The sequence below is a fragment of the Bos indicus x Bos taurus genome, chromosome 17 (genome assembly GCF_003369695.1).
Source record: "Bos indicus x Bos taurus breed Angus x Brahman F1 hybrid chromosome 17, Bos_hybrid_MaternalHap_v2.0, whole genome shotgun sequence".
Lineage (NCBI taxonomy): Eukaryota > Metazoa > Chordata > Mammalia > Artiodactyla > Bovidae > Bos > Bos indicus x Bos taurus.
In genome coordinates this window covers 66,531,383-66,553,862 of record NC_040092.1, presented here as the reverse complement: position 1 = coordinate 66,553,862, position 22,480 = coordinate 66,531,383, and the positions used below count along the sequence as shown (strand labels likewise).

The 22,480-nt window shown below is 49.9% G+C and overlaps 2 protein-coding genes across 6 annotated transcripts in view; one reads left to right on the top strand and one right to left on the bottom strand.

The window, feature by feature from the left end:
- GATB (glutamyl-tRNA amidotransferase subunit B) overlaps window positions 1-14,199 on the top strand; it is a 102,412-nt gene extending 88,213 nt beyond the window's left edge. The window contains exons 11-13 of the mRNA XM_027513444.1: window positions 238-316; window positions 10,576-10,710; window positions 11,974-14,199. Of these exons, the coding sequence (XP_027369245.1) occupies window positions 238-316; window positions 10,576-10,710; window positions 11,974-12,102 (343 nt within the window). The 3' untranslated portion in view covers window positions 12,103-14,199. The remainder of the gene's footprint in view (window positions 1-237; window positions 317-10,575; window positions 10,711-11,973) is intronic.
- A 5,120-nt stretch (window positions 14,200-19,319) lies between these two features.
- Window positions 19,320-22,480, bottom strand: part of FAM160A1 (family with sequence similarity 160 member A1) — a 307,897-nt gene continuing 304,736 nt past the window's right edge. For all 5 annotated transcript variants that reach the window (XM_027513440.1, XM_027513441.1, XM_027513442.1 and 2 more), the window contains one exon: window positions 19,320-20,497. In XM_027513440.1, the coding sequence (XP_027369241.1) occupies window positions 20,244-20,497 (254 nt within the window). In that variant the 3' untranslated portion in view covers window positions 19,320-20,243. The remainder of the gene's footprint in view (window positions 20,498-22,480) is intronic.

The window sequence follows — 22,480 nt, the reverse complement described above, 5'->3', positions numbered from 1 at the left end:
GCGGTTACTGTTGGGTAGTAAAATAAAGAAAAACAACACTAGTCACAAAAACGTGTTCTAGCCTGAAATACAAAATAATAAATAACACGGGGCCCAGTTGGCCTGTTACTGTCATTCCTGGGTGGGGAGGTACGTGTTCAAGCCTGCAGAGTCACGTGCTTTGATCTTGAATAACCGTGAACGCGTATGCTGACAAAGGGAAGTGATGTGTTTTCTTCTCTCCTTTGGGGGTGCCAGTCCTGTCACGCCCTCCGCCCTGGCTGAGCTGCTGGACCTGCTGGACAGGAAGGCCATCTCTGCGCCCGCAGCCAAGCAGGTAAGTGCACACCTCTTGAGTCCAGCCACCCTGCCGGCCCAGTACCGGTGTTACGGGAGCTCCGCACTGAGTGAATTTCATCGTGGGAGTCTTGTAATAAACGCCTCCAAGTGCTGGGGGGAGGGGTGGCTTTTGTTTCTTCGTTTGTTGCTGTTTTTAGAGGTAATGTCCTCAGCACTCTTTCTGTTGATTTTTGTGTATTATTTTGGCTGTGCTGGGTCTCCAGCTGCAGCGAGCAGGGTGCCTCTTCGTGGCAGAGCCCCGGCTCTGGGCAGTTTCAGTAGTTGGGGCCCGCAGGCTTAGGTGCCCACGGCATGTGGGATCTTTCCACACCAGGGGATGGGCCTGTGTCCCCTGCGTTAGCAGGCGGGCTCTCTCTCGTTCAGTCTCTTTCTTTTGAATTGAGGGATAATTGTTTTACAGTACCGTGTTGGTTTCTGCCATACATCAGCATAGATCAGCCATAGGTATACATATGTCCCCTCCCTCTTGAACCACCCCCCCATCCCACCTCTAGGTTGTCTAGAGCACCTCTAGAGCACCGGTTTGGTTTCCTTGCATCGTAGAGCACATTCCCACTGGCTGTTTGTTCTCCGCATGGTGACGTATGTCTTTCAGTGCTCTTCCGTCAGATTACCCCCCCCCTCTGCTGCCCTCACTGTGTCCACAAGCCTGTTCTGTACGTCTGTGTCTCCTCTGCTGCCTCCAGATAGGTTCATCAGCACCATCTTTCTAGATTTCATATGTATGCCTTAGTATACAGTATTTGTTTTTCTCTTTCTGACTTACTTCACTGTACGTAATGGGCTCTACAGTTATCTACCTTATTAGAACTAACTCACATTCGTTCCTTTTTATAGCTGAGTAACATTCCGTTGTGTATATGTACACACCTTCTTTAATCGATTCATCTGTCAATGCGCATCTAGCATCTGCGATGTTTCCATGTCCTGTCTGTTGTAAACTGTGCTGCAGTGAACATTGGGGTACCTGTGTTTTTTAGAATTGTGGTTTTCTCAGAGTATATACTAATAGTACAGTACAAAAAGGCAAAAAGATAGGACACTGAAAGATGAACTCCCCAGGTCAGTAGGTGCCCAATATGCTACTGGAGATCAGCAGAGAAATAACTCCAGAAAGAATGAAGGGATGGAGCCAAAGCAAAAACAATACCCCGTTGTGGATGTGACTGGTGATAGAAGCAAGGTCCGATGCTGTAAAGAGCAATATTGCCTAGGAACCTGGAATGTTAGGTTTATGAATCAAGGCAAATTGGAAGCGGTGAAACAAGAGATGGCAAGGGTGAATGTCGACATTCTAGGAATCAGCGAACTGAAATGGACTGGAATGGCTGAATGTAACTCAGATGACCATTATATCTACTACTGCGGGCAGGACTCCCTCAGAAGAGATGGAGTGGCCATCACGGTCAACAAAGTCCGAAATGCAGTACTTGGATGCAATCTCAAAAACTACGCAATGATCTCTGTTCGTTTCCAAGGCAAACCATTCAATATTACAGTAATACAAGTCTATGCCCTGACCAGTAACGCTGAAGAAGCTGAAGTTGAATGGTTCTACAAAGACCTACAAGACCTTTTAGAACAAACACCCCCAAAAATTGTCCTTTTCATGATAGGGGACTGGAATGCAAAAGTAGGAAGTCAAGATACACCTGGAATAACAGGCAAATTTGGCTTTGGAGTACAGAATGAAGCAGGGCAAAGGCTAATAATAGAGTTTTGCCAGGTCATAGCAAACACCCTCTTCCAACAACACAAGAGAAGATTCTGCACATGGACATCACCAGATGGTCAACACTGAAATCAGATTGATTATATTCTTTGCAGCCAAAGATGGAGAAGCTCTATACAGTCAGCAAAAACAAGACCAGGAGCTGACTGTGGCTCAGACCGTGAAATCCTTACTGCCAAATTTAGACTTAAATTGAAGAAAGTAGGGAAAACCACTAGACCATTCAGGTATGACCTAAATCAAATCCCTTATGATTATACAGTGAAAGTGAGAACTAGATTTAAGGGACTAGATCTGATAGACAGAGTGCCTGATAAACTATGGATGGAGGTTCGTGACATTGTACAAGAGACAGGGATCAAGACCATCCCCAAGAAAAATAAATGCAAAAAAGCAAAATGGCTGTCTGAGGAGCCCTTACAAATTGCTGAGAAAAGAAGAGAAGCCAAAAGCAAAGGAGAAAAGGAAAGATATAAGCATCTGAATGCAGAGTTCCAAAGAATAGCAAGGAGAGATAAGAAAGCCTTCCTCAGCGATCAATACAACAAAATAGAGGAAAACAATAGAATGGGAAAGACTAGAGATCTTTTCAAGAAAATTAGAGATACCAAGGGAACATTTCATGCATAGATGGGCTCCATAAAGGACAGAAATGGTATGGACCCAACAGAAGCAGAAGATATTAAGAAGAGGTGACAAGAATACACAGAAGAACTGTACAAAAAAGATCTTCACAACCCAGATAATCATGATGGTGTAATCACTGACCTAGAGCCAGACATCCTGGAATGTAAAGTCAAGTGGGCCTTAGGAAGCATCACTACGAACAAAGCTTAGTAGAGGTGATGGAATTCCAGTAGAGCTATTCCAAATCCTGAAAGATGATGCTGTGAAAGTGCTGCACTCAATATGCCAGCAAATTTGGAAAGCTCAGCAGTGGCCACAGGACTGGAAAAGGTCAGTTTTCATGCCAGTCCCAAAGAAAGTGAAAGTGAAGTCACTTAATCGTGTCCGGCTCTGTGGACAGAGTCCACAGAGCCTACCATGCTCCTCCATCCATGGGATTTTCCAGGCAAGAGTACTGGAGTGGGTTGCCATTTCCTTCTCCAGAGGATCTTCCCAACCCAGGGATCGAACCTGAGTCTCTTGCATTGTAGGCAGACGCTTTACTGTCTGAGCCACCAGGGAAATCCCAAAGAAAGGCAATGCCAAAGAATGTTCAAACTACCATACAATTGCACTCATCTCACAGGCCAGTAAAGTAATGCTCAAAATTCTCCAAGCTAGGCTTCAACAATATATGAACTGTGAACTTCCAGATGTTCAAGCTGGATTTAGAAAAGGCAGAGGAACCAGAGGTCAAATTGCCAACATCTGCTGGATCATGGAAAAAGCAAGAGCAAAAGAATTCAAGAAAAACATTTACTTCTGCTTTATTGACTATGCCAAAGCCTTTGACTGTGTGGATCACAACAAAGTGTGGAAAATTCTTAGAGAGATGGGAATACCAGACCACCTGACCTGCCTCTTGAGAAATCTTTATGCAGGTCAGGAAGCAACAGTTAGAACTGGACATTGAACAACAGACTGGTTCCAAATAGGAAAAGGAGTACATCAAGGCTATATATTGTCACCCTGCTTATTTAACTTATATGCAGAGGACATCATGAGAAACGCTGGACATCACGAGAAATGCTGGGAAGAAGCACAAACTGGAATCAAGATTGCTGGGAGAAATATCAGTAACCTCAGATATGCAGATGACACCACCATTATGGCAGGAAGTGAAGAAGGACTAAAGAGCCTCTTGTGAAGGTGAAAGAGGAGAGTGAAAAAGTTGGCTTAAAGCTCAATATTCAGAAAACAAAGATCCTGGCATCTGGTCCCATCACTTCATGGGAAATAGATGGGGAAACAGTGGAAACAGTGTCAGACTCTATTTTTGGGGGGCTCCAAAATCACTGCAGATGGTGACTGCAACCATGAAATTAAAAGACGCTTACACCTTGGAAGGAAAGTTATGACCAACCTAGACAGCATATTCAAAAGCAGAGACATTACTTTGCCATCAAAGGTCCATTAGTCAAAGCGATGGTTTTTCTAGTTTCCATGTATGGATGTGAGAGTTGGACTATAAAGAAAGCTGAGCGCTGAAGAATTGATGCTTTTGAACTACAGTGTTGGAGAAGACTCTTGAGAGTCCCTTCTGCAAGGAGATCCAACCAGTCCATCCTAGAGGAGATCAGTCCTGGGTGTTCATTGGAAGGATTGATGCTAAAGCTGAAACTCCAATACTTTGGCCACCTGATGCGAAGAACTGACTCATTAGAAAAGACCCTGATGCTGGGAAAGATTAAGGGCAGGAGGAGAAGGGGACCACAGAGGATGAGATGGTTGGATTGCTCACCAACTCAATGGACATGAGTTTGGGTAAATTCCGGGAGTTGGTGTTGGACAGGGAGGCCTGGTGTGGTGCAGTTCATGGGGTTACAAAGAGTCGGACACGACTGAGCGACTGAACTGAACTGAACTGATAATAGTAGTAGGATTGCTGGGTCGTATGGTAGTTTTTTTTCTAATTTTTAGAGCAATCTCCATACTGTTCTCCATAGTGACTATATCAGTTCGCATTCCTACCAACAGTTGGCAAGAGGGTTCCCTTTTCTCCACACCCTCTCCAGCATTTATTGTCTGTAGATTTTTCGATGGTGGCCATTCTCACTGTTGTGGGGTGATAGCTTGTTTTAGTTTTGATTTACAGTCTCTAGTAATAAACGATGTTGAGCGTTTTTTCATGTGTTGATTAGCCATCTGTATGTCTTCTTTGGAGAAATGTCTGTTCCAGTCTTCTGCCCATTGTTTGATCGGGTTGTTTGTTTTCTGATATTGAGCTACGTGAGCTGCTCTGTATTTTGGAGGTTAATCCTTTGTCCATTGCTTCATTTGCAGTTATTTTCTCCCATTCTGAAGGTTGTCTTTTCATGTTGTTTATGGATTCCTTTGGGCAGGAGGACTTTTAACCGCCGGACCCCCAGGGAAGTCTCTGAGTGCTATTTTTAGAGAAGTTGCTAAGTGCCGTTTTTATCCTGAGAGGCAGAAACACTTTATGTAGCAAATGAAATAAAGCCTGTCCCATGTACGACACAGGTAACTTGCGTCTCATCTTCGTTAACCAGAGAGAGTAGTTGTTTGGCTTTGCCTGGACTATTTCCCAAACGTGTTCATATGAGCGGTGGGGCCCTGCAGCTCCTGGGGCTTGGACCGTGCGCGTCCCCTGTTCCCCGGCCCTAGTCCCCCCTCTCCCGTCCTCCCACCTGGGACCAGGGCTCACATGGTTAGCCCTGAAAGTCAGTCTTCCTGCGAGAAGGGTGAGGTCAGACACACCACTTCCTACTACATAGATCAAAGTTTACACACATGCCTAATGTGTGAAGACCCATAAAAAAACAGCCTCACTGTCAGAGGAGGCCTTCTGCCTCATCTCCACCCCCGCCGGACAGTCTCAGGTAGGCCCAACGTTCTGGAACTCAGAAACGCTTACAGATAAGCACCCAGAAGGATAAAGAGCACCAAGGCGGCTGCCTGGTCTCAACTCCAGATCTCACAGCTGTCAAGTGCTTCAGCCAGAAACTTAATGTTACTTTAATGGTGCCTTTTGCATCTAATATTTATACGCGTCCTCAGTAGTAGCAGGGTACAAAGTGAGGCTTTGGAAAAGCTGCTGCTTTGGGCTAATTACAAGGCACCATGGAGCATACACCCCTCTCTGTACTGTGAAACCAGCGACAGGAGCTAATAAAGACTGTCTCCCCACCACCAAGTGAGGCTGTCAAGTACAGGAACCGCGACACGTTTAGGGCAGGCTTTTGGTTGCCTGGATGTGGGAGGAATACACATGTTTATGACAGTGCTCGGCAGGAGCAGAAAGAGTAAATGGCCTGAGGGCAGAAAGAAACTGTATATACATTTAAGAGCAGATGAATTGTAGCATTTGAAAGCGAAGAGGAAAAGACCTTCCCCTTCCCACTCCGCCTGTGCCAGTGAGGAAAGCCAGGTGCAGTGACTGTGAGTTTCAGAGGACAGAGCTGGGGACTGCAGGGGCTGCTGACAGCTGGGGTCAGATATAGATAGAGGCAGTTTTGGATTCTGTTGGCTTCCGGTGTGTTTAAAGGAGGTAGGGATGGATCCTGGCTTCTGTGAGGCAACCACAGAATCAAAATAAAAGTCTGATCGGCGAGGCAGTCAGTGTCGCACGAGGGGCTCTCCCTTACACACTTGCCTTGGGGGGGTTGCCTTTACATTGCTCTACTTTACGATTTTTAAAAAATAACCAATTTTTCTGGTGGGAAAAATGGTATTTTTCGTTATAAAGAACTTAGGTAATGCAGAAAAATAGAAAGATTTTCCAGTTCTACCACCTTGAATTAACTACCGTTAGTATTGGGTAGAAGGAAATGGCATCCCACTCCATTGTGCTTGCCTGGAGAATCCCAGGAATGGGGGAGCCTGGTGGGCTGCCGTCTATGGGGTCGCACAGAGTCGGACACGACTGAAGCGACTTAGCAGCAGCAGCAACAGCAGTATTGGGTGAACGTCGTCCCAGGCAGATTTCCGTGCAGAGAGACCACTGGAAGGATGGGTTATGGGATGTGCAGATAGTGGGTCAAAAAATTCAGACTTTTGACAATGAGAGGCTTCGTGTGCTGTTCCTCAGTCCTGTTTGTTTATTCTTGGTTGTGTTGGGTCTTCCTCGCTGCGTGTGGCTCTCGTTGCGGAGCACAGGGTCAGCTGCCCCACGGCGTGTGGGATCTTCCCTTCCCAGGGATGGAACCCACGGCCCCTGCACCGCAAGCAGATTGCCAACACTGGACCACTCGGGAAGCCCAGCTTTATTTTTGAAGAGGTGTGCAGTTCATTGGTTTTAGTCTAGTCACCAGGATGGACAGCCATCACCACTGTCTAATTTCAGGTTTTCATCACCCCCACACCAACCCTGTGCTCAGTCTGCAGTCTCTGCATTAACCCCTCACTCTAGGCAACTGCGGATCTGCTCTCTGTCTGTCTGGATTTTCCTGTTCTGGACATGTACGGTGAATGGACTCTGACAGTCTATGTATGACCTCTGGTGTCTGGCTTTCACCTAGTATGATGTTTTCCAAACCATCTACGTCGTGTCTGTACTTCATGCCTTTCTTAGGTTTTTGACAAATGTTTATTTTTATTTATTTATCTGGCTGGGCCAAGTCCTAGTTGTGGCATATGGGAACTTTAGTTGTGGCAGGAGGGACTGAATTCCCTGGCCAGGGACTGAACCCAGGCCTCCTCCCTTGGGCGCACAGAGTCTTGGCCACTGGGCCACCGGGAAGGTCCCTCCGCGCCTTTTCATGACTGAAGAGTATTCCATTGTGTGGACAGACCTCGGTGGACGCTTGTTTCCCACTGGGGCTCTTTTGAATAATGCTGCTGTGAACACGCATGTTCAGGATTTGATTGGTACACATCTTCAAATTTCTTGGGGCTATACCTACAGGAATGGAATCTCTGGGTCACGTGGTAATTGTATGTTTAACACCTTGAGGACCCGCCAGACCGTTTTCCGACGGGCCGCCCCGTCGGTCACGGTCCGGTCAGCAGCCCACAGTCCGGTCAGCAGCGTGGGATGATTCCAGTCCTTCCGTGTCCCCACCAGCAGTTGTAACTGACCTTCTCTGACTAGTTATCCTTCCTAGTAGGTGTAAAGCAGTAGCTCAGGGTGGGTTTGATTTGCATTTCCTTTTTGACTAATTACATCAAGTGTCTTTTTGTGTCTTATTTTTATGGTGTACTATAAAATGTGTTATATTTTACAGTGGAAAAATGTGTTACAATTAATTTTTACTGAATTTAACAGAGGAATCCAAGGAGGCCTTAGGTTTTAGAAAGCCTGTGAGGTAGAAAGACTCTGGTTCCACGGGTTATTGGATAACAGAGTTGGATTGGATAACTAGGAGATGGGGAAAAAAAATTGACTCAGGATGACCCCTCAGAATGACAGATAAGCAGAAGGAATCATCCTGCCTTGAGAATATTCTGAACTCCAAAGACTCCCACTTTATGTCGAATTTATTATGAATCCATCTTTTGTTTCCTGGCTCTCCCTTCCATCATCACCCCTTATTTTCATCCCTGACACATTCTACTGCCCCTTCCCCCCAGGTGCCCCAACAGTGCTTCTGAGACTTAACAAACCTCATCTGCTTAGCTCCCTGGGCACAGAAGAGTTAGGAGGGCAACAGAAACTCAAAGGTTATTTATCACCCTGAGCAACTTCTGGTAGCTGCAGACAAAAACGCCTAGGCTGTCCTCTCACAGGATCCATTTCTGACAGAACCCCTGTCTCCTCTCCCTGCCAAGGACAGGGCCCACCAAACCCCTACCTGCAGAGCCACAAGCCCACTGTGGCTGGCAGACCAAGGTCCCGAGCCTCCGGGACTCAGCGGCCCTCAGTGTCGTATAGACTGCTGGCCAGCCAGGCCCTGAGAGCGAGCACCCCGGATGCCTGCGTGTCTCCGCCGTGCGAGCCTGAAGGAGGTGCACATGGCCCGCTGTCCCCCAGGGGTTGTCTCCTTAGCACGCCTTGTAAGCAGTTTCCACTTGTCTTCTCAGAGGTCTGCTTTTAAACAAATCACCAGAAACCTTTTAATGCAGAAAATATGTCGTGCAGTAAAACTTTCAAATGATTTGATGTCTCTTTCTCCCTTTTTGGTGGGTCAGTTCTTTGGATGTTTTCGTGGGCCTGCTTCTCTTGGAGGCCTGGATTGATGTCTGGAAGAAAGACCTTTGATGACGCTTACCTCTGCCCAGAGGGGCACCCTCTCTGTCTTGTCTGTCTCCGCCCCTCCAGAACAGGTCTCCCCCCTGCCCGCACTCTGACCCTGGAAGCCCCAAACAGGCGGGGCAGGCCAGGGGACTGTGTGCTCTCCTGTCCTTCCCCTGCAGATCCTTTAAAACTAAAGACACAGTCGGGTGGTAGTTAAAAGGATGTGTGCTTGACCTGCAGGAACTGAAGGCTGAGTTTCTGCCCCATGTGTCAGAGCCAACTCTGGTGGGCAGGGTGTGCTCAGGGTCCCCAGCTTGCATTCCCCACTCTGCTGGTAGGAACCCCTTGTGACATGGGTTTGTCTTGCAGCAGCAGGCCTGGGAGCTGCACACCCGGCCAGAAACAATTGCGCTCCCATAGTGCTTCCCAGGGAGAAGGCAATGGCACCCCACTCCAGTACTCTTGCCTGGAAAATTCCATGGACAGAGGAGCCTGCTTGGCTGCAAGTCCATGGGGTCGAGAAGAGTCGGACACGACTGAGCGACTTCACTTTCACTTTTCACTTTCCTGCATTGGAGAAAGAAATGGCAGCCCACTCCAGTGTTCTTGCCTGGAGAATCCCAGGGACGGGGGAGCCTGGTGGGCTGCCATCTATGGGGTCGCACAGAATCGGACACGACTGAAGTGACTTAGCAGCAGTAGCAGTGCTTCCAGGGTGGAGATCAGACACGGGCAAAAGCTGAGGATTTATGCCACAGCACGAGGCTGGCAACCCCAGAGCCAGGATGACTGCAGCAAGGGGGCCAGGGAGCCCGAAGAGTCCGGCCTGGGCCGCCTTCAGAGACTCCCACCCTGCTGACTGAAGCCAGGAAGGCAGTCTGTGTCTTAAACTGGAAGGAGCAGAGGACTGGATTCTGGAACCCACTGTGTCAGCCCGGGGGGCTGGGGCTGGGCTGCGCTTGACTGATTTGTAAAGTTAATAAGCTGATGCATTCTTAACTCGAGTGGAGAACACTGCGGCCCCCCAGCATTGTTCCTGGAGGCCCGCGAAGGGTGCACTTCCCTGGGTCACTTGGTCCTCACCCCACATCCAGCCCAACACACATGCTCAGGGAGCAGCCAGCCCCTCTGCATTTAAAAGCATCATCCCAGCCTTGTCCTGCGTTTCCTTCTGAATGCTGTATTTTGGCCGTGATCCCTGAACTGCCTCTATCCTGGTTATTTTGGCCCAGGCAGATCCAGCCAATGTTGGGGCCTGTTGGGTCCCTGCTGTATTGAGTGCCAGGCAAAGGCTGAGTCTGGGCAGTCAACTCAGGCCGGCTCTGCACTTTGAGCCACAGTGGCTGCAGCGGCCCGTGACTGCCAGGCATTCAGCTTCCAGGCCCCAGCTGCAGGCAGTATCCATGCCTGCTTCCCGGGAAAGGGTTGCTGCAGAGACGCTTAAAAGAAGGCCTTGCAGGTGATATCTGTTATGAGCCAACACGTCAGCTAATTCATCCAGTGGAACTCGCGTCAGCAGGGACCTGTGAGGAATCACCTCACACTCCCCGCCCTCCCCATTGTGCCCTTGGAGTCCACCAGCGCAGATAAGCCATCCCCATCTCCACCAGCATGGTCTTGGGCTCAGTGTGGAGAGGCCCCAGTGTGTCTGCACATGGCTGGATCTCACTGACCCCTCCTCTCTCCACCCTCCTTCCCCCAACAGGTGTTTGAGGAACTGTGGAGCAATGAAGGCAAGACCCCAGCACAGATCGTTGCAGAAAAGAAGCTTGAACTGCTGCAGGACCCAGAGGCCCTGGAGCAGCTCTGCCGCTCCACGCTGGAGGCACACCCCGACGTGGTAGGCATCCCCGCGGGGAGGGGTCGTCACGCAGGCGCAGTGGCTTTGGGCAGAAGGCCGCCTCTGCTGCTGTCCCCCGCAGTCCAGCGGAGCTTCCTGACAATGGTTGGCCCGGGTTCATCCGTGATCCCCCAATTAATTTTGTCAGTTTTCAGCTGAAGTCAAGAGATGCAATTAGGTGAACACTGGAAAATTACAGCTTTTCCTAGGAGGAAGATCCACCCCTGCAGTTGAGTCTCATGGCATCCCGGTGGAAGGGGGACTCAGCCACTGTTGACCTCCCGAGACAGGGGCGCTCTCACAGGGTCCCCGAGCTCTGCTCTGTAAGGAGACCTCTGTATCAGAAAGCAGCAGGTGGGACTGCGTGCACAGGGGCAGACACCTCAGTTCTCTGCCTTGGAGCGGTGGGAGGAAAGACAGAAGGTTTGAAAATCATTTGTAAATTATGGAGAAAGTCCTTCACGGGAACAGAGCTGGAAATCAAGTCATTTTGTGTTGTGAGCAGAGAACAAAATAGAAGAAAACTAAAATGAGGCCCATCCCCCCCCCCCCAATCTAATCATTGTGCAGAGATTCTTTTCAGTGGGGGAAAAAACTGCTACCATCCCTTTTAGAACGATGCCACCCACTCATCAGCTTGCAGGGACACTAACAGCTCTGTGAAGAGCTCTCGATAAGGAAAATGAGCTTGCACGGGGTTTCGGCAGTCTCCATCTCCCAGCCTCATCTGGAGTGGCTGATAAAGACACTTCTCGTTTCAGACTCAGTCTGCGGCACTGCGTGCAGCTTGCGCAGGCGCCGGTGCTGATCGGGGCAGGAGGTCGGGCGGGCGACCCTGACGCATTGGCTGTTTGACAGGCGCTCAGCGCCCCTGCCTGCCCGCCCAGCACCCCCCACTCGGATGCTTGGGGAGCGTTGCCATCTCCTGGATTTGCCTTCTAGCAAACAAGCTTCTTGGCAGGAAGCTGGGGGAGGAGGGCCCACTGAGCCTGAAGGGTTTGGGGAGAGGGGCGCTCACGATCCGGCACTGGGTGCGCAGCCCTTGGAGCCTTTTAATCAGGAGGCCAGGGAGCAGGTACCTCCTCTGCCAGGAGCCCAGAAGCCGCCTCCAAAGGTCACCCTCTCCCCTTTGTCCTCTTCTCATTTTATATCTAATACAGAAAAAAGAAACTAAATTTGTTTCAGTAAGCCCAAACTTGATTAAGGATTTTTTTTAGGCAAGAGTCTCTATTTTCCCCTCTAAAACAATTTCTGTTTTTAAAGGTAATGGATCTAAAGAGGGGAAACCCCAGAGCTATAAACAAACTGATTGGGTTGGTCCGAAAAGCGACTCTGGGCCGAGCAGATCCAACAGCGATCAAGGAGGTGCTGGAGAGGCAGCTGTCATCCTGATGGGTTCGGGTCCCCCTGCCAAGGCCCGGCCAGAGCCTGTGCAAGCTGATGTCCGGGTCCCTGCCCACCTGCGCCTGGAGATGCCGCCTCCACAGAAGGCTTCATGGACATCACAGGGTTCCAGGAGAGGTGTGGCGACGGTGAGAAACGCAGTGACGCTGAGCGCGCACACTCTCAGATGCTGTACCTCCTAGGACGACATCTCACTCTGCAGGGCCCTCATCCATTTGTAAGCACGTCCTCTGGGCCCAGCATCATTCTAGGCGCTGGGGATGGGCAGTGGTGGAGAGAGACGGTGGTCTGGACGCAGTATTTTGTTTGGGGAGCTCTCATGGTTGGGGAGGAGGGTATGAGCCTTAGTTAATACCATGAAGTAGTGGTATTCTCCCATCCACTGAGTAAAACTGTTGTTGCTCACTCAGTGCTCTGGGATCCCAGAAAGCAGAGATCTGAGCATAAGGGATTTTTTTCCTCCATAAAAAAGACAACATCAGTTTTCAAATAGATTTAATGAATAAAATATACTGAAATATCACATAAAAAATTAACTTATATGTCAAAGATTGTGCAGTTGATTGATAACTCCCCCTCCCCACCCTCAGGCCAAAAAGTTTGATAAGGAGATAAAAAAGCTGTAACATTAAACTGATTTGTTTTGCCTGGGAAAAGAGGACAAACCAGTAAATGGAAATTGTGACCTTTAGCGGTCTCTGTGGTCCAGTTAAGAGCACCTCCCAGGGTTGCCCTCCACCCCCACTCCCCCCTGCCCCACCGCAATTCCCGGGACAGTATTAGTGTTTCTCTGCTTCCCCGGGGGGTCCCCTGTGTTCCCCTCGTGCCTCTGTTACCTCTGACTCAGTGCGAAAGACCACATTTGCAAGTTCTGATTTTTAAAAGCACATGTCAAGTAAGCTGACATAAGAGGACGAAATCTTTGGCAGCCCTGACTTTACACTGAGTTCTGTCTGTGCTGAGAAGAGGACAAGTGTCTTCATCATGAGCGGTGCTCCCGAGGCAGCGGGGACCCGGAGAAGAGCAGACTGTCCCCCGCCAGCGCCTCAGCTGTTCACGCTTCTGGTTGTGGACGCTGGCTCAGGATTTCCCTAACTGGGAGTATTGGGAGGACTGTCCTTCTTCCCAGCCAGAAGAGCAGGGGCAGAAAGGAAACGAGCCATCTGGTTTATTTCAGACAGGCATGAAGAGGTAAGGTTTTACTTTGTAAAAAATGCATGTTGAGAATATGGGACATCACCTGGGAAGCCGTGTGCCCCTTGCACGTCCTGTTAACGGTTCTGAAAACCACTGGGCCTGACAGTAAACTGCTCATCAAGCTGCTTTCGAGACAGAAAGTCAGAGCCAGTCCCCAACCCCTGACCCCCAACCCCTTTGCTCCTGAGACTGGAATCTGGCAGCAGCATGATTTTGTAAGAAACAGTAAGAGTTCAGTTTTGTTTTCCAAACTCCATTTTCACCAAAGATCTGGCTTCTTGGTCATCAGACTTTACAGAAGCACTAGCCAACCTTTGCAGACCATTTTAAATCAAGGGCTGACTTGAATGGGACTGGAGAGGGGTGGGGACAGTTGAATGAAGACCATTTACCAATAATATCGTGTCATATATAAACTGTATTATGGACTGATCATTTTGGAGAAAAATGCCATTGCTGGGGTGAGGGTGGGGGGCAGAGAGAAGGAAATGGGTAAAAGGGGGTCAGCTGTCTGGCAGCAGCAGAAACAGCCCTTGGTGGTGAACACACTGTAACGTTTAGTGAAGCAGAAACGTGTCATCCACATGAAACATACAGGGTTATAAACCGGTTGCCTCAGTTTAACACTGCTGATCTCTGCTGATTATCGTCTGGCTCTGACAACTGCCCGTTATCTTGAATGCCCACTTCCAAAATCCAAAAAATCAGATTATGTTGTTACAACTGCTAATAGGAAAAAAAAAAACACAGCTGATATCTTACTTGGAGCCTGACTAGAGATTTGAAATATGTCTTTATGTAACGCCCTAAGAAATTCACATGTGGCTCTACTTGTAAAAAGGGCTTCAACGAAATACAGTGTTAAATGCACTTTTGCATGAGTGTGAATTTAGTCTGGTGGTCTGCTTTTCTGGGGGAAATCTCATTAAAATGGATGAGCTGGCGCCACAGGTGAAGCGATCGTGTCTGTCACTGGAATGCACACACCTGTAGGCTGGGAGACTGGCTTCCCGGCGGGCCTGCTCCAGGTGTGTGCTCTGGCTGGTTCAGGCAGGAGGGGAGGGCTTAGCATGCTACCAGGCACAGAGTCCGTTTTTAGTAAAAGTTCACTAGATTTATAAAACTAAATTAATGGATAGGGACTTCCCTGGCAGTCCAGGGGTTAAGACTCCGTGCTTCCACTGCAGGGGGTGTGGGTTTGACCCCTGGTCAGGGAACTAAGATCCCCCACGTCTCACAGCCAGAAGAAAGAAAAAAGATTGCCTTTTGTGGGGGCCCTTTCGTATGAGAGGTGGGTGCCTCCAACCTCTGGGCTTTTAAATTCTCGGACAAGGAAGGAGCTTCTTAACTCTGTCGAGGGTTCTGCATCCAGGTAAACTTCTGTTCCTATCTTTTAAGATGTAGGCAACCCTGGGGGGAAAAAAGTTGCAACCCACTCCAGTATTCTTGCCTGGAGAATCCCAGGGACAGAGGAGCCTAGTGGGCTGCCGTCTATGGGGTCGCAGAGTCGGACACGACTGAAGCGACTTAGCAGTAGCAGCAGCAAGGATATTTTAGCTGAGCTCCCCCCCTCCTTTTTTATAATTAGTGAGAACCTGGAAGAAGACTATGAATTTTTTTTCAGGTAAACCACCCTCCTAAAGCTTTGAGTTGGCTCGTTTAGTACATAGCATATGACCAGGACCCACAACCTAAATTGTATTTTTCATGTCTGTTGAGTTCAGCAGCATCATTTCAAGGATCCTACGTAGTGGCTATTTGGGGGAAAAAAGAACACTAAATCTAACGGAAAGACCATCGTTTTCCACCCCCAAAAGAAGCACGTAGATCGCTGCCATGTCTCTCCAGCAGGTTTTAGACAAATGCATTCACAGAGTATTTGTGAGCAGAGCTGATGATCCCTGGTGGTCAGATGGAAAGCATCTGATTGAAATCTTCTCTCTGCCTCCCTTAGTCAAGCATCTTAGCCACGATCATTTAAATAGCATCATCAACCCCAAATTCCCTCTTTTAAAATCTCTCTGCAGGGCAGAATGGGGCCTTGTTACAGGTGGGCCTTTTCTAGACGTGTCCCAGTAAAAGTCAGCTGCCACCCCAAGCAGCACAGACTTCTGCAGCCTCAGCCCCATGAAATGCGTGATCTGGCCCAAGAGCTGCCGTCTCCCTTGTCAGGTTGTGAAAGGACACAGTAAAGCCCAGGTCCCCCTAGATGCCTGAGGGCTGTGTGCACGCTGCTGGCAGCCTTGTTCCTCGTGGGGGACATGGGGGCAGGGAGGGGCAGGCTCAGCTAAAACCGGTCCCATCTCAGGACTGCAAGTGCAAAGCCAAAGAACTTTGTCCCCGCAAAGCCTCAAGGAAAATTTTTTACCAGAGCCCTGTTTATCCTGTTAATGAGCTGCCAGGATGATCTGTTCTCCAGCACAAGGAATGGCCTAATTAAAAGCCTGAATATAGAGAGGATTTACTGAGGCAAAGTTATCCTGAAACAATTCTTAGTCTTTTGAGAGCTCTTTCTAAAGCATTTAGGTTTATGATGGTCACTCAAAGTGGGGGTGGGGGGGGTGGGGAATCAGCTCCATTTTCTTAAAATGTTTCCTCCGTGATGTGATTTAAGAGTAGAGTATAAACTTGTTTGATAGTGTTCTATCTTAGGCTGTTTTAGATGGAGAATTAGCGTTGTGTGATTTACAGACTGATGGCTGAAGCAAGAAGGGGTCGAGAATATCTTCAACGACCGGAAGCTTGGGCTACAGAGGCCTGCTATTCAGGAAGAGCTAATACCACTAAGCTGGCTGGGGTGTGGGGCGAGCCAGATTACACCCAGCTGGCCAGTGACTTCAGGCAGCAAGTGCAGGAGCGCTGTTTTGTCTGGTCGCTGAGTCACATCTCACTCTTTGCGACCCCTGGACTGCAGCACACCAGGCTTCCCTGTCCATCACCATCTCCCAGAGTTTGGTGTCCACTGAACTCAAGTTCATGTCCATTGAGTCAGTGATGCTAGCTAATCGTCTCATCCTCTGCTGTCCCCTTGACCTGCCATCAGTCTTTGCAGCATCAGAGTCTTTTCCAGTGGGTGGGCTGTTTGCTTCAGGCGCAGTAATAGCTGACCTGCAATAATGTCCTTCATTTAAATGGCTGAGTGTGCCGGCCATTCAGTAAACGCGTAGCTGATGATTAGTGACCACATTGACCTGCCCGCCCCCACGTGAGGTTGGGCGTGCACTGCAGACGTTCACCCTTCTGCCTGTGGCACGTCCCACCCCTGCCCCAGCCGCACATCCTGTAGAGCAGCCGAGACACACTGACCCACGTTCGGATCAGGCAGCCCACCCGCAGTCCCAAACCTCTGGACCCAGCCGGAAGCCCAGCCACGTGGACTGCGCAACCAGGCTGAGCCAGAAACAACAAAACAACTCTCAGCCCTGAGCACCGTGTCTGTTTCTAGATTCTGTACCTAAGAGGACACGCTCCCCCATTACCCTGGCCCCAGGATGTCTTAATGGCTTGAAATCAACCACTGCAGCAGGCCTAAATAAAAGCCACTTGCTGAGGAAAAGGTACCCCTGAGGACCCACGGGGGAATAAACAGCCCCTTCCTACATGTTACGGAGACACTGATTCCAATCCTAGTACCTGAAAGTATTTTACTAAGTAAAATGGGGACCATTTCCTCTAAATACCAGGAAAAGGAAGTACCTACTAAAAAACACACATCTCTGGTTACTCCAGCATTGCCATTTCATGTCTGGGACTCGGTACTTTAGTCCGTAAAATTGTATTTTAGGCTAAACTCAACTTGGAATTGCTTTAAAATTTTAAAAACATTTACTTGGCTATTTCCAAAAATCAATTTTAAAATATCCCAGTGCTCTCATATACTTTGAACCACAAAACCCAGTTCATCTAGAACTTCAGATCAGACTCTGAATTATGAATCTCAGTGAAGGATGTGCCACTGCAGGAACTTGACTCACCTCTGCTGCCCGGGACCACCAGGCCTGACACAGGGACCCCAACCTGGGCAGCACCGAAGCCCGTGCCCACTGAGCCTTCCAGCCCGCAGCACAGCGGCTGATGCGGGGGCCCACCACGTGGTAAAGCGGCCTTGCGGGAACATTTTACAGCATGTCCAGTATCATTCAAAATGCTTCCCCAATCTCATTGCAAAGGAGATTTCTAAACATCCCACCTGCTACTTTATGACTAGAATATTCTTCTTCATTGTGTGAGATGAGTCACTCAGTCATGTCTCTCTGCAACCCCATGGACTGTAGCCCACCAGGCTCCTCTGTCCATGGGATTCTCCAGGCAAGAGTACTGCAGTGGGTTGCCATGCCTTTCTCCAGGGGATCTTCCTGACCCAGGGATCAAACCCGCGTCTCTTAACGTCTCCTGCACTGACTGGCAGGCAGGTCTTTACCACTAATGCCACCCGGGAAGTCCATCTACTTCAGTACCAAGATTTTTCCCAGCAAGGGTTCCCATCGCCACCCGCTGCCATTCATCTGTGTCTGCCTGGACAGCGTCCATGTCTCCAGACTCCTCAGGGCTGCTCTTCTAATTCAGCTTCCGGCCTCTTGTGTGCCTCACGCACGGCCAACCCACCCCCCAAACATCCTTGCCCAGCCCACCTGGCTGTTCCCCCCTCGACTGCAGAAGTTCACCCGTTCCCATGAATGTATTTCCAGGTTCATTTTCTGACTTCATTTTGAGAAACCCTGGACATAACACTCGGTCGAGGGCTGCAATGGATCCAGAAACCCAAACTGGTGTCTGCCTCCAGACAGACAGGGCTGGCATGTGGGCTCGCTACCAGAACCTACCACGGGAGTTAATCCTCCTGCCTCTCACTCACACTCGGGTCACCTCCGTCCTCCTCGAAGTCTACTTCAGTACCTATTTTAAAATACATACTCTTCCCCAGGGGGCGCCTTCCACATAGAGGACTGTAGTTTTCTGTAATAAAGCAAGAAAAAGACTCCACACCATCACCAGATGACGGAGAGAAGTGTAAATCACACCAAAAAGCTAAAGGGTATGGCTTCCGGAGGCAACTTGAGCATCTTATATACCCAGTGAGTCCAAACTGGAAGGTAGATAACTTACGCAAAGCAAAGCTGGAAGGTAATAAGTTACAGCCGAAACGCCATCTTTCCGCTCCTCTCTCCCCGCCTCCGAGACACTCTTTTCCAGTGGAAACTTGTGCAAATACGAGTGGGCGCTGGGAAGCCAAAAGCAGGCCAGTGTGCCCCTCAGCCGGGTAGGCAAACCGGAAGTCAGAATGCCCAGCAAATCGGTATCACTGGTTCCTTGCCTGGACCTGGAGGACTGTGAGGCTGGCTCCGAGGAGCCACCTGGCCCCAGCCGCGGCTCTAGGGGCCTCATCCCTGGGGGACTTGCCCGCTTTGGATACAGAGCTGCTTCAAGGTCCCTGAACACAATGGCAGCCTCAGCTCTGCAGCATCTCATGCGCTTTTCTCCTTCATGCCCCTGCTCTACTAGGGCCTGATTAAAACCGCACCGGCCCTCCTGAGGCACTGCTGCCAGGGTCTCAGCAAGACACCCACAAGGAGGAGAGGCCTGGGGCTTCCAATTTCCTTCCAAACAGAGCTCATCCTAGTTCACGCTTCTCGCCTGCACACAGAACAGGGCAGTGGAACCTGATAACATCCATGAATATCGGTTGTTTATGGTCTTGTTTTTTTTAGCCCACAATTATTTTGTGTGCGTCTCCCTCTCCGTGGGAGTAGACCAAGGCTCTGAGTATAATTACGCCTGGCGGAGTGGGCTGCAGAGCAGAGATGCGCTAGTACATCATGATGGGGCCGTCTAATGAGCCCCATTACTCAGAAGGCAGCGTTTCTGTGCAGAGCGAGGCCCCAGCAGGCACTTGGCTTGGCGGGGCTCCCTATGACCTGCTGGCCCTTAAATCCCAGTTCCCAGAGGCTGTGCAGTCCCTGTTTCTCTACAAAGTGCAACACATTAGAAAAAGCAAATAGATTTTTAAATAATTACCAAGGTTTGTACAGATTGTATTTAATTTACCTTTATCCTTTCCCCCACTCCATACTCCCCAAAAATACCCACCATGAGATAGTTTCACAAATCAGTTTTTCATAAAACACTTAAAAAAATAACAATGCTTGTCTTCTTACATAAGCATCAGATACCATGCTTTGTTCATAGGGTTGATCAGAGTCCTAAAAACCAAAGTAACAGTTTGCATAGGCAGAGTTCATTGTGTGCAAATCTTACTAAAATAAGGCTATTTTCAGTGTTTAGGTGGCGATACAGTGAGTAAAGAAAGCTCTCAAGCAAGAAGACATTTCCCTGCATCCCACATTCTCTCCAGCTGTGCCTGACTTCCTGGGCAGAGAGCTGAGGCCAGTGGATCTGCCTGCACCGTAAGGCAGCGTGTTGATGGAGTACAAGTGGTGCAAGCAAAACGCAAAAGGACGGATGATCCGGGCTTGTGTTGGGGGCAAGAGGGGCTCCGTCTTTACTCCTCTCTTTGTAGGGGGGGCCACGATGCGGAAGGCAGCAGGGGCAGGCACGTGTTCACGTGCTGCTGGAGGGCCAGCCCTCTGGCACGGGCACCTCCAGAAGTCACTGACCCCTGGTGATTGCTGGGTGTGACCTATTGCTGCAAGGCAGAACCTACGCTCCTACTCAAAGGAATGGGAGGATAAGGACCAAGACCTCTTGAGGAGGAAAAAAAACGGAGCCCAGAAAGCCTGCCAAAGGAGCAACCACGTTAGTGGGAAGACAAGGTGGGGAAGCCTGGCTGGAGAGAGAGGAGGTGCAGAGAAGGCCCCCCTCCCCCAAAATCAAGTATCGTCAGGAAGTCTCCAAGTAGAGATGTCTATAAGCAGCTTTGCATTCAACATTCAGTCAAGACTAACACCGCAGAAAACCAGAACCAGACTTCCAGACTACCAGCAGGCGTCGTCCGGGTCCCCCAGGATCCTGCAGCAGAGGATGGAGTGTTCCTGGGCCAGGGCAGCCAGCTCCTTCAGGAACTCAGGGAAGAGGGCGGCTGCCAGCATGGTGTCCCGCACTGGTGGGGGCAGGCTGGGGGGCGCCCCCACCACCTTGGCTCTGTTCGTCAGGAAAGGCTGAAGCACTTTTGGGGGGCCATCCAAAAAGTTCTTGCCGCTTCCTGTCCTGGAGGTGTCCTGAACGGGATCTGAAACCAGAAGGCAGGCAGCCGTGGTGAGGAGCCTCTGGGAGCCCTTCTGTCTGCCCTTAAGTGACGTGTGCGTGCTGGAAGGGGGGGAGGGGGTGCGGATGTTCAGTTCCCACTCTGACTGCAGTCTAAAGAGCCCCCCTCTACTCCCCTCTGAGACACTCAGATCCACCCAGCAGATCAGCTCCAGCATCAGGCATGTAATGAGAGTTTTATCCCAATTCCTATATGAGGCTCTACAAGAAGAAACTGTGGCAAGAATATAGGTTCATCAGGAACCCTCTGCGCCTGGGGCGAGACGAAAGGGAAAGGGAAAAGGCGTCTCCTCCCGCCGAGTCAGCCAAGTGAAGACACAGGACAACAGGGACACCGACCCTCCATGCCTCCTGGGGTCGGGGTGACCACCCTCCCTTTGCCAGCTGAGCCCTGACCACCTCGCAGGGCTGTGCAAGGCAGCCTGAGTCACACACCACGCTGCCCACGGCCTGGGCACAGGGCTCCGGCCTCCAGGGCTTCCTGCCCCGATCCCAGCCCCTTCTGGGTGGGACCTCCAGCCTTTGGGAGGAACAGAATGGATGAAGCCTTTTCGAGGCTGGAATGATGGAGAGGAAGCTGAATGCTCCTAAAACCAGACTGGGAGCTCTCCACCACCACGGGCATCTCAGAGCAGCAGGTGGCTTGGACGTTCCATTCAAGCAAGGTTTCCAGGAGTTTCAATCTCAGTTTCAATAATGTTCATCCAAGATGATATGAACCAAATTTTGTATATCCAAGTGATTTGCATTTTCATATCGCATCAGTTTACCAATTAAAATGGTTCAGCTTACCTATTTAATTCCTGAAGATCTCCAGCCTTCCTATCGATAGGAATTATTTATGTCTTCCTCCGCGCCCCTCTCCAACAGACTCATTACTCCTTATAAATCATTATATTCAAGCTCTTCATTATTTTGGCTGCTTTTTAGAATTCAGCCCCATTTCTCAACATTCTTCTCAGAGTGTTGCTTAACTATGGTACTAAAAATTCCTGACATTTATAGTACTTTCCACATCTCACTACTATCGTCTTTAGTGTTAAAAAAAAATCCTCCACTCTACTGCTTTAAATATCCTTTTAGATTAAAGCTTATCACAGCTCATGCCATAAAGAACTGGGGAGGTTGTTGAGAATCTGCTGCTGCCTTTCAGCAGAAACTCACACTGTGCCTTGACAAGAGAGTGAGGACAGAGCGCTGACGTCCCTGGGGACACAGCCAGCCCCCAGCCTGGGGGCCACGCCGGAGCGACACCCGCCCCCAGTGCCACAGCACCCAGCTCTCAGGGACGCGGCGGGGCCCAGCCAGGAGGCCGTCCGGGATTCCCAGGGAGATGGGACCCAGGCAGCAGACCGACCCACACTGCACATGCTGGGCCCCACCTGGCACTCCCTCCCGTGTCTGCACACCTAAGGCTCACCAGGTTTAAGAAGTACCAGAACCGTGGTTAAGGGCACAGACTCGGCCACGTCCTGGCTGAGGGACATCAGGCGAGGTGGTTTACCTCTCTGTACTTTACTGGCCTCATTTCTCACAGACTCACAGAGTCAACAGGTATAACGCGCACAAGGACCTCTTGGTAAGTGTCAGCCATCACACTGCCATCAATTCAGTTGCCACTGACTCTATAAACCACTTGCACTTCCTGCCCTTGGAAGTGACCCCCTGTTGGAGCCTCCCACTCATTTTATTTACCAGCTGGGGTCTGCAGGGCCCTTCAGCCTGGTGGTGCTGTTTCTGTTCTTTGTCCTCTGTTAAGACTTTGAAGTTCCTAAGAGCTGAGCCCCTAAACACTGTGTCCTTCATGCCCGCCCCCCCCCCCAAACCCCCACACTCATCCACAGAACAGCTAACAGACATATGCTGAATGAATGAGGGGAGGAACCCGCCATTGTCAGCTGCTCCCTGCACCTCAGCTCCCTGGAGCTGGTTCACTCCCTCATCTCCA